Source organism: Hippocampus comes, unplaced genomic scaffold (genome assembly GCF_001891065.2).
Source record: "Hippocampus comes isolate QL1 unplaced genomic scaffold, H_comes_QL1_v1.1 scaffold196, whole genome shotgun sequence".
Lineage (NCBI taxonomy): Eukaryota > Metazoa > Chordata > Actinopteri > Syngnathiformes > Syngnathidae > Hippocampus > Hippocampus comes.
This window is the reverse complement of record NW_017806173.1, coordinates 93,924-106,308: the sequence shown is the minus strand read 5'-3', so window position 1 is coordinate 106,308 and position 12,385 is coordinate 93,924. Positions and strand designations below refer to the sequence as shown.

Here is a 12,385-nt window from a genome sequence, read left to right as displayed (position 1 = left end):
GAGCAGCTCGCTGGTTTTGATTATGCAAACGGCAAATCAGCCGGCAATGGCAAGAGCGCGTTTCGTGCCGGATCCGTTGAAATAAATGCGATTCCTAAATAAGGAACGAGGCATACACGCACTGTTCATCAGCGGGGGGGCCTGACAGTTTGGTTTGACACCACACTCTGCTCTTCCGTGTCATTAATGAACAAAGCCTGTTATTACTGCCGCGTGCTGCTTGGGTGTAAGGACGCCAAAATAGATTATCCGAGCTTTCTTTTTTGGTCCAGTTTTCCCCTCGCATGCACATGTGACACTTTGAAGCACTTCATAGCGATAAGAAAGGGTTTTTTTTCATCATTATTTTTAGTGTATGTTCCACAAGCGCAGCTCCACATGCATTTCAAATTCTGCCGACCTTGTGTATGTAACTTGTATGTTGCCCCCAAAAAAAAAAAAAAAAAAAAAAAACCAACGATTCCATCATATTTTCGGCACTATAAGGCGCTTCGAGTATAAGGCGCACCTTCAATGAATGGCCGATTTTGAAATTGTTTTCTTAGATAGGGCGCACCGCATTGTAAGGCGCATCGAATAGAAGCTACAATAGTGGCTGCAGTTGCGTTCTGCATCCACTAGATGGAGCTTTGCTCAAGAAATACAATACAATACAGCTTTATTTAGATAGCGCTTTCACAGCCGCTGCAGCTATAACAAAGCGCTTTCCAGAACATTTAAAATACTACCTCCAAGAAATCAGAATATTGATCCATATATAAGGTGCATCGGATTGTAAGGTGCACTCTCAGCTTTTGAGAAAATTGAATGCTTTTTGGTGTGCCTTATAGTGCGGAAAATAAAGTAAATTGTTCCACTCCTACCTGATGGCAAAAACATTCTGTAACAGTGCTGGAAAGTCATACATTTATTCTTTAAAAAAAATAAATAAATAAAAAGATTCAACGTCCCTCAAGACTCGTTGCCCTTAATGTTTTTGTGTCTTTGATCTTTAAAAATTGTTCTAAAACATTTTATGATTACATTTTTTGATTATATCGCCATCCAGTGACAGGAAGAACAATTACATGCTCTTCCACTAGGGGGCAGAAGATACAATTGACTTGTGAGGCCAGTGTTATTTAAAGATGGATACTTTGGGGATATATGCATTTTTTTTTCAACGTTGTGCTAAGAGAGTGTTGTTGTGTAAAATATGTGCCTTGACACAATAAATGCTCTGAAGCACTCCTGTCAGGATGGGTTAAAGAAATGGGGAGATGCACAGATGGTCGAAAGGAGATTTGTCACACAGCGAAATGTCAAACATTTTTTTTTTTAATTGAAAAAAAATGTCGAGCGTGCAACCACAGCTGACTCTAAACTTCTTCTTCTCACTGCGATTGGTTTCTTTTTTTTTTTGAACATTGTAAGGTAATCACAATAGAGACAATGAGTGTACAGCAAAAGTTCAGATCCAAGCGGAGCAAAATCTTCCCTAAAGCTGTTCCTCCATCTGTAACACCTCCAGATGGCGACACATTGTCCATATGTAACACTTGCCAAATGTTACCTCGTCTTGGGCGGGCTCATTTTCGACGCGGTGTTTTGTAAGACGAAGACGTTACAACGACGGAGCCTCATTTTCTATGAAATCAGGCTACTTTTTAATCAGGATTTGGGGGCTCGTCTGCCGTCTTGCTGCTGTCCTCCAAGCCGGATTCCACATGTTATATAACCGTATGCACCCCCCCACAACATTCCCTCCCTCAGGGGCTTCGGTCTGCTGCTGCACAAAACAAAAAGCTGTGAAACTGCACTCCCAACTTCACATCATTACCTCAGACAGAGTTGTCTCCCAACATGCGCAGGGTAGCCCAGGCAAAGCAAGAGAAGAGTCATCCTGGCCCCCCGGGGCGCTTATTTTTAGATAAATGATCAAAGACACATGATTTGTTGAGAAATAAATTTGGCTATTGCATGCAAACCACCTGGTGCCCAACCATGCACTCCCGCACATATGCACGCACGCCACGATGAGTAACAGCCAGAACGGCCTGAACGATTGCGATCGACGTATTGGGCACCCCTGCATTGACATCAGAGGTAATTCGCTGACTAGCTTAGCGTTTAGCGCCGTTGTTTGCGCATGAGTGATGATTCAGTCATCTGATTGGTTGCCCTCTGTATCAATCAAGTAACGGGATTGAGGATAGTCTGACGTGATACATTCTGTGTATTGAGCGCCGTTGTTTGAATGGCGTTGCCACCGGTGAGGTGTTTTCAACGCTTGTCGTGTGCAAGGCCGGGAGCCGCATTGAACCAGCCAAAGAGCCGCATGCGGCTCGCGAGCCGCGGGTTGGCCACCCCTGTGCTATGGCAAAGTCGCAGATCGATAATTAGGTTTTGCAGGTGTATCTAATGAATAGGGCATCAATCGCCTTTTCAGTAGAATTCTTGGCTTAATTTTTTTTTTTTTTTTTTGTAGGACTTTTTTACAACCCCCCCGGGCCCAGCACACCTCCATTGGCCTGACCGCGCACCAGCCCCAGTCACCATGAATTACCTTCGCCGGCGCCTGTCAGACAGCAGCTTCGTGGCCAATCTCCCCAACGGCTACATGATGGATCTCCAGAGGCCGACCCCGCCGGGATCCTCCACCTCCTCCCCGGCCTCCCCGGCCACAGAGCGGCGACAGCCTCCGAGCATCCCGACCCTGATCCCGACCCCGAGCCCGGCTCAGGGCTCGGCCGCCAGCACGGGCAGCTTTCTCAGCTCCTTCTCCAGCGTGGTGAAGAGCGCGCAGATGGCGCAGAATGTTGCGGCCGCCGCACATGCTAAGACAGCGGCGGCGACGGCGGCAGCAACTACTGAGGGAGCCCCGGCAGGAAGCAGTCAGCCTCCTAAGCCTGTCGTCCGCAAACCCAAGATCCTGCTTGTTGTTGATGATCAACACACTGACTGGTGAGTGCCTCGTCTTCAAATACAGTTGCGCTATTTTGCCTGTGTCATGTACCAAAAGGGAACCAACATCGTAATACCGTATTTTCCGGACGTCCAGTCAAACACCAAGCGGTTTCATTGAGTAGTCTTTTACGATAACGAGACACATCAAAAAATATTTTATCAATACTTTGCGAGTTTGTGAGTTCTACAGATTCGGCATTTGATCCTTTCTGTTGAAACCGAAATCGTTTTGGCACCGTCAGGCGGCATCTTGGTGACAAGCAACTATATTGAACTGGTGGGAGGAGCTTCATTCAGTCAGGCCATAGCCTTGTCTAATAGAAGAAAAAAGTGGTTTGCTGCCATCTTGTGGCATCTATCGGCAATTACAAACCTTTCAGGGTGGGTGTTAATCATTACTTAGTTATAGTCCATATTTATACATCTAAATATGCCCCGATGTCGTATAATTTGGAAATGTAATTTAATCATGATCACGAGTATTTTAATTTCATCTTTGCACTGATTGCCATATTACTGTATATTCTGTCTGTCTATCTGCCAAGCTATTGCTCAAAAGTTGTCCATTTTCAACTCATTTAGAGCAGCGGTTGCCCACACGCTGCCCCGTTTTTTTTTCTTTTAATCAGATAATAAATGGAGGCTGACACTGACACGAAGGAGGTGTTGTCAAGCCATTTTGTGCACGACGGCTGCAAATCGGGGCAAGCGGGGGCTTTTCCTCATCATCGCGCTTCCCCTTCTTATGTTCGTAAATGCATCGGGGAGTCGGGAGTGTTGTGGTTTGATACTGAGTGGGATTCGAAGAAAGGTGACCTTTTGTTCTCATAGCCTCGCGCGTGGTTATTCAATCACGTTTTATTTGCCAGAAATCCAAAGTAACAAGACCAAGTCTGACAGAACGACCAAGTAACATAATAAAGTGGCTTTGAATGGAACGAGAGAGCTTCAATGGATACTTTGATATCACCTTTCAAGACGCGCAGCAGTTCATTGATCAAGCGAGCTTGACCGAATCAATAAAGCACTCTGCCTTTTCATGAATGGTTATTTTATAAGCCCGATATCAAAGAGGGAGCCTCAACCTCTGCCGATGTGCTACTCGCTATTTCCAGCCCTCTGAATTCATCAGCAGCAGGGATCGTTACGCGCCGTCGCTCAAGGCTCTGCGGGGATCGAGCGCAGGTTTAAAAATGATCCCTAAATTAATCCACCCCGCCGACAGCCACACGTTCAACATAGCGGGATTGCTCGCCGTTCTTCCCTGCAAGGAAGGCCATCTTTTTTTTTTCTCCTCAGCCACCCGGTTTGCTATCCCCCATCACTTCACACGTCGCTCTTTCCGAAGTGACTCGGCAAAAGAGCATCCATTGTCCCAGAGGCCATGTTGGCGCGTTCAGTCAAATCTTGTGGTATTTCCGGACATGGCCACAACGTGGCGCTGTTGTTCATCAAAAAAAAGATTGCTGTGTGTTGTAATGGAAATAATTGGCCAGAAGGTGGTAGTGTGGTGTAACAACTTGATGTATGGTGTACCAAAAAAAATTGGAACCTCGGCTTGAACGTTGGTACATAAAAGTTTTTGATATAAGGGGTTTGCAGTTTCAATGCATTACCATACTCACACTTCCAAAATACTGGACAAATATGCAGTACACACCACAGTAGTTTTAAATAGAAAATGCAGTTAATGTCTTGTAGGCAGTCGCAGTTCAATGCTTGAAACTTGTACTACCATCTAAGACAAGCACAAGTCGTTAAAAAAAAGGAGTGCACAAATATTTGCCCTTTGCTTTGGGAAATCATCTGTTTGGTGATGTTTGGCTTTTATTTTATTTTATTTTATTTTTGAAACTGTCCCACTTTAAGGACAATGTAAATCCAGCTTGGGGGAAACTGAAGTCCTCTAATTGTCGATCGAGGAATTTGAAGGAAGCAGGCACATGAACCATAATAAAGATGCTCCGCTCATGCCAATGCGCCCAAATATGGTACATTTGTACGTACGCTAATGCAGTTTCCGAGCTGTGTTCAACTGGAAGGGACGTTGAACATCCATCGCCTTCTGCCTCGGGACTGAATATTCCTCCTGGGCATTCCAGCCGAGAGGCAGGGGTCTCTGGGGAAACTGCGCTCCATCCTGAAAGGCTTGGCCTCCGGCAATGACTGGTGCACAATAACGGTACACAACGCCCAAGCAAAAGTCTCAAAGAGCATTGCCACCACCAGCCCCCCCGCCCCCTTTTTTTTTTTTGCCTGCAGCGTCTCTCCAGCACTTGCTATCCGTCTCTCCGGGGACAAGGCGCAAAAATGCCCTGCCAAGTAGCTGTCCCCGTGTTTACACTGCGCTTTGAAAAATACGAGCGGCGGATAGGTCACTTTGGACTTTCTGTGGAAATGTTTCCACCGCTTGGTGTCATTCACACAAGTGCTGAACATCACCGTGGTGCCCCAAAGATAAATTAAAGCCAAGAACGCTTTGGAAAAAGTGCTGTGTGAAATAAGAGCTAGATTATGGAAGAACTGCTGATTTTTACAGGCGCTTATGAAGTAGTGTGGCATATTCAATTTTAGCTTGGTTGGTTGGATGAAACCTGCGGACATGTATTCATCTCCTTTCATTTGTGTACCGATTGCAATTTATGAATAATGTTTACCTCCACCTCCAGGACTGGAGTAGAATTGTACCAAGTCCAAATTTTGACTGTTCTGATTTACCAGTAGTCGATTCATTTTTGAAGTATTTCATTATTTTTTTGGCGGGGGCTTTATCATTTAATGGGGCAAGAAAAATTGATGGCTAGTGGATGAATGAATGGATGGGCGATTGTGTGGCCCGATGCATTTTGCTTTCAGAATCGGTGGCTGGTATCTGCATTCTTCACGAGTACCCGATCGCTTGAATTAATTAATCCATCGGCCCGAAACTGATACCTGGTATCGGTACTCGCCCATCCCTATGAAAATGATTCAATATCTTGCAATCTGAAATGGAATTACCCCTTTCAGGGACAGCGGTTACTACAGTGGACAGCTCATCGTGTTGTCAGGTTACAGGTTATCATTATTGGTGCATGAAAAGGTTAATATACGGTGGCCCAAAAGTAGACACGCCACATAGGATTGATCTCTGCTGCAAATATTTTTTCCATTTTTCTCCAAGCGGTTATTGCAGCACTTGACGTAAACCACAGAGATCCCCCGATGTGCACGAAATACTCCCGACTGTTGATGACTGAGTGTGATTGGACGTGACTCGTACGCGAACTTCCACACAAAAAGCATTCTCCTGGTACAAATAAATAGCAGCGGAGGTTTACATAGCGGGCGTGGGCACGAGAGAGGAGGAAATTCCGGGGCCTCTGCCTTGAGCCCAATGTTTACACGTGAATACGAGCAAAAACGAGCGCCTAGTAAATTAACGCCGCAGCTCCGAGTGACGACACATTTTGCAATGTCTCGAAACGCATTCCTGTTGTATTTCGGCAATCGATCTCCGGGATGGGCCGCACGCTCTCTTGACTGCGGTGGACCGGGGGGGGCACACCGCGATTAGAGTATGTAGGTCAGTTATGTCGAAAGATTCACGGCTTCCAAAATTACAGCAAATGAGACCTTATACACGAAGTCGCAACAGCTGGGAAATCTTATGGACCGGCCCCCCTTCCCTTAGCGAACGTAATGAAGGATAATGAATGGACCCGAAAGGATTACGCCGAATGAGCGAGGGAGAGAAATGCTCTAAGGGAAAACCGTGTTTTGGTGTGAACAGGTCGAGAGACAAATCCCAAACCGCTTGTCCCAGTGACCGAAGGCCCTCCGACATGGAATGGAGTTCCCGGGCTATCGACGCACGGCTCTATAGCCTGAAGCCTTTGACAGATTGTTGCCGGTCCTACGTCTGCCAGGGGTGAGAGGTCACCACTGGGGACTGGGACACAGCATGGCTATAAATGTAAAATGATTTGTGTGTCAAGAAATGCACATTGGACATTTTTGTTCAATATACAGTGGTACCTCTACTTCCGAAATTAATTGGTTCTGGAAGAAACTTCTTAACAAGAAAAGTTTGTAAGTAGAGACGCGTTTTCCATGTAAATGCCCTAGTTCGTTCCAAGCCCCCCCCAAAATTCAGAAATGTTTCCTAAAGCATAAAAATGCATCAAAATATGTAACAAACTCATTTTACAATGAGATCGTTGCACAATAAATGAGAGTTGTCCATAATGTAAAAAAAATAATGGTACAGTATTTAACTTTTAGCTGCATCCTCATCGTTTTTTTTGCCCTCTTTAGTCCATGTTCTCTCTCAGAAGTGGTTTTTGCCTGGTGTTTGGTAAAGAACTGATCCAAGGACGTTTGCTTTTATCGGCTTTTAAACAATCCTTCAAAAATGTCCAAGGTAAACATCAGCATAGTTGCCCGACTGGTGAACACTTTCTGGGTGATTCCCATTTACGTAAAACCATCGGAACACCTCCTGGGCGAATGACCAGGATGCTGCATAGACACGTATCTATCTGTCGACACACACAGACACATACGGTAGAGGTCCCTCTTAGCCAATGGGATGCCAGGATGATGCTCGATAATAGCCAATGGCAGAGCAGCTACGAGTATGTTGCATTCAGGAAACTCGGAGCTGCGAGTTGCGGGCCAGACTGTATTTTTACCTTTCGTATCCTGAAATTTCATAACAAGAAGCAATATTTTCCTGTTGAGATGTTTTGTAAATTTCGTATGAAGAGACGTTCGTAAGTTGAGGTCCCATTCTATAGCAAAATCTTCTTGCCACTCAACTCCTCCTGCCTAGTATGAAGCAATCCAACGAGGTGTTCCCTTTTAAACACCTTCAAGGATGATTAATAACATGAGTTAAGCAGGGAATTCTTTTACTGGAAGCCTCACACATGAACATGTTCTCTACTCATGGAAAATATGAGCTTGCGAGGTATTTTGGAAAGTCTGTTTAAAACGTCTCCTCCTGTCAAATAAACAAAAGGCTATTTTGGGGTTGCGATGACTCATGGTCCTCTTTGTCCGGGCCAGTACCTGATTCATCCGTTTATGCAATTGTTTTTACTGTCGAAATGAAGTGATTGTGGTGGCAATTGTTTTGTGAGTCTGAACGTGTGTTTCTTTTCAGGGCCAAGTACTTCAGAGGCAAGAAGCTGAATGGGGAGTATGAGATCCGTGTGGAGCAGGTGTGTATGAAATTGGAAAGATGTTTTATATGCCCATAAAGACATGTAGCCTGTATGGTAGCGGTGACTCAACGCAGCTCACAAGCAGCAGTTTGTCAGCTCGAATTAGTAAATAACGGAAAAAAAGTAGCTTCAAACTTTTTCTTGCCGCTGTCAGATCAAGTTCACAGTCAAACTAAACATCAAATAATGAGAATGCCAGCAACCACACAGCCGAGCCTTTAGTTTGCTAACTCATGCTAACATCGGTTTTGAAATAGGCCATTCATCGAAGGTGCACATTATAATCCGAAGCGCCTTATAGTGCAGAAAATACGGTATAATGCTTTTATTATCTGCCATCGTCCGACTCATTTCTGACAGGCAACCGGTATCGCTCATACCTGTGCGCACACGCACACAAATGCGTCTAGACGTCGCATATTTACACCGCGTAGATAACGTTTAATTTACCCCCCAATAAGCGTTCGGTCATACATCTGCAAGCCATTGTTGAGACTGCGGCGCTCTTTGAAATGGCGCGTTGGGTTTTTACGGGGAAAAAAAAAAAAAAGGGACCATATCAAGTTGGACTTGACAGGCTGTTTGCTCAACTCTCTACCGGTGTGGTCGCGTCCCCTCTTTTGGTCACTGGTAGTACAGATTGACGTCTCTGTGTTCTGTCAATGGCAAGAGATTTTTTTGATCCCGGGTTGTCACAGCTTTTGAGCCTCTATTAAAATGTTAATTAGGCCTCTTAAGTCCCTGAGTGAGGGGGGGATCCGAATGGTGTTGCACCAAACAAGTCACCACCCCCAACCAAAAGCCCAAGGTGACCCACTTAGATCATTTTGGGCACTCTACTGTTTCCCAGAAGCCCCCCTCACCCCCCTCAAGTCAACGCTAACAACTTCATCAATGCCGCCTGTGCACCTTTAATGAAAGCATTAAAGGTCGATTGTCGGTGGAACCCCCCCCCCCCTCCATCCCCCACCCCTGATCTCTGATGAAGAGTTAATGAAGCCTTTTGGGTCTTATTTCTTAGCACCTAGCTTTTCACATCGACCTATTTATTTATTTTTTATTTATTTTTTTTGCACACTGACTGACTTTGGTGTATCTGCCGGATACGTTCCGTGGATGGCAGTCGGTATGAAGAGAGAGGAAAACTCTACCCCCGCCTCCTGTTTACTCGACCCACTTTTAAGCAGAATTTGGCAGACACTTGATAACCACTGGGTGGGTACCCCCCAACCAGATACTGTTTGTCGGTTCCCACTGGACGAATAATATAGGAGCATCGATGTAAATAATAAGTGTCCATTGACCATCATGCTGCTGAAACAACACACATTCGTGAGATCTTGACTTATTAGTTCAAGTTGTTGCGCAATCAAGCTTGTGATACAATGTACTTGAAGTCCCATGAAACGGTTCCAGACCAAAAACTAGCCCGTTTTTTTTTTTTTTTTTTTTTTTTTTTGCGATGTATTGAGTATCGGTGTGTTAATTTTTTTGTACGCTCATTTTTTTTGGGGCGGGGTGGGGGGGTTGACTTCCAAATTGTAGCCCCCTGTGATTTTTAAAGTTACATTCTACGACACTGCGATGGTGGAATTTTGTCAAAAGCAGGGGTGTCAAACTCATTTTTCCCCGCGGGCCACATTTTAGTTACTGTCGTGCTAATGACTGAAACCATGTAAAGAAGTCAAGAATAACTGAAGTTACTATCATGAGGGGTTTGGTAACAAGAAAATGCTTACAATATCTCTCTTATTTATAATTAACTATATATGAGAATAAAAATTTTTGGTTGACATTTTAGAAAGCATGATGGAAGGCGTTGACATGTTTGATCTGCTTTCACGGGCCACATAAAATGATGTGGTGGGCCAGATTTGGCCCCCGGGCCTTGAGTTTGACACCTGTGCTCAAAGACTGCAAGCCGGAGGGTTCAGTACGCGAACAACTCCGAATTGAAAAAGATGAACTGTCACTCAAATTATTTCGAGGTTCATTGGCTTTTATTTTTGCGTATTGCTTGTGTGAGAAGTGAGGTTATATCTCGGAGGGGTCGGGGATGGGGGGAACCTCAACATTGTCCAGACGCCTTTCTGCTTGAGTCACGGCACCTTCACAGGCACTTGGCTGTATGTTATCTGCGACCTGACCGCGGTAAAGCGAAACGTGTGCTCCACTCGCTCCGACAAAAGATACGCGCCGAGCCATGCAAACAAACGCCACAATTGAGTATTTTATTTTCGGAGCAAAAACAGTCGCTGTTAGCGGCAAAGTCTCAGTTGTGGTCAAAGGTCGACTGTTCTTAAGCGCTATCGAAAGCGGCGCACTTAGTGGCGCCGGCTGAGCTTGTTGGGAATTTTGCTGTGACTGCACATTGACTCCTCACATCCACAGGTGGCAAGCAGCAATGTCATATTTACAATTCCCACTTTCTTTTTTTCAAAAATATTTTTTTCCACGATGGCACCAAAATCTTGCCCTGCTATCAATCTGTTCCTCCCAACAATCAAGCCCAAAACTTAATTTGATCTGCAATGCAGGTCAACAGAGGAGAAGAATTAACCCTGGAGTCGGTTGTCCTGTGTATCACTTCCTGTTTTCCTTTCCCAGGGCAAACGCCGCTCCGGGACCAGTGTTTGAATGCGTTGCCGTGACGCTGTTCAAAAGCCCCCCCACCCCCATCCTAGCTTTCTGGCCCCGTTACCAACCGGGCCAATCGCATGCCGTGTTGATGTTGCTCTTGCCAATATTTTTGCCCGCTCTCTGATGGGGGATTTGCTTGGCACGGTGCAAAGGATGCCCCCCCCCCCTCTTTTTTTGGGGTTGTTGATGAAAGCTCATATAAAGCCCGGCAAAAGCAGGCTTAACGCCTCAAACGGCGGTCGCCGTCTGAGAACGCGCAGATACGCATGGACTTAGCTTGCGGGTGCGCCTTGGCCGATTGAGTTGAGCAGCGGGTCAACTGGAGGATTTGCATCCATTGCCGCGTTTGTTTCCGCACGCTCGTCGGCGACAGACGCCAACCCGTATCGAGCCAAGGCACTTATTTTACATGAGAAAAATCACCCCCCCCCTCAAAAAAAATTACAAAAAGTCTAGCTACTGAGATCTTAATCTTGTCTAAATTTACTCTCAAATTTAACTCTTTCATGCACCCTGTAACCTGACAAAAGATTTTTATCTGTCATGTTTACGCCAAAATCGAATTTTGCGAAGCTGTCAACATTCAAAGAGGACAAAGTTAAAGTCCTACCGCCCAGACTCAAAAATGTCAAACCTTTGGTGGAGTGTGGTCTCAGATGATTGTTGTTTGAAGTCTTGTTTCTCTCCACGAGTCTTAATGAAGCCAGTCTGAAGTCTTTCTTTGGAGTCTGGGAGGTCGCAGACTGAGAATAACCTCGGTCGCCTCCAGTCACATGCTCTTTTGTCCCGCAGACTCATTTCGCTTTTTTTTTTTTTTTCATCCAAATAATATGCGAAATGAAGTGGAGCACAAAAATCTGTCTGGTTTGATTAATTAAAATGTCTGATAAAAGCGCCGCATCTCAAAACCTGTCGTAATTGAATGGCTTATCACACCTTTTGTGCCACAAGGCCAAATGAAGCATGTCGTGTTGTTACAGAGTGTGAAAGGGAAAAATAAAATGAAAATAAAAATCCTTGTTTTTTTTCTTTTCCAGGCAGAGTTCTCAGAGATCAACCTGGCCTCCTACGTCACCTCAGGATGCATGGTGGACATGCAGGTCAACAAGGCGGGGACCAAAATGGTCAGGTATGGCAAACAAACTCCCTCTCTCAGGATCCACTGTCACAATAACACGATTGTTAATTCGGGATTCATCAGGTTATCATTATTTGTGCGTGAACGTGTTAAATGACTCATGAGAGAATTCACAACCAGCTCTGGATTTCTACCCTCTAAATATACGCATTTCCCGGTTGTGACGCGTGAAATGGAGCAGCGTTGGGGAATCATAAATACTCATCACGCCGGTTGGCTCGCTCGCAGCACTTTGCGGCTCCAACAGTAGCGGCGTTCCGACACGTGAAACCGTGTATTTAAATAGACTCTTATGTTAAATCAAGGCCCAAGGAGAGTGACAATCAGCTGATCAGGGTGGCAATGTAAGGAGTCAGCCGTGTGCTCGTCATCTCATCTCACAACAACTCTTCTTTGAGAAGATTTGGCTTATTCAGGCTTCGGCCTTAACTTCAACCCCCCCCCAACCCCCCCC

At 45.3% G+C, this 12,385-nt stretch overlaps 1 protein-coding gene across 1 annotated transcript in view; it reads left to right on the top strand.

Moving 5' to 3' along the window:
• syn3 (synapsin III) overlaps positions 1-12,385 on the top strand; it is a 67,147-nt gene that overhangs the window by 13,056 nt on the left and 41,706 nt on the right. The window contains exons 2-4 of the mRNA XM_019896372.1: positions 2,468-2,943; positions 8,093-8,150; positions 11,831-11,922. Coding sequence (XP_019751931.1) covers positions 2,537-2,943; positions 8,093-8,150; positions 11,831-11,922 — 557 coding nt within the window. The 5' untranslated portion in view covers positions 2,468-2,536. The remainder of the gene's footprint in view (positions 1-2,467; positions 2,944-8,092; positions 8,151-11,830; positions 11,923-12,385) is intronic.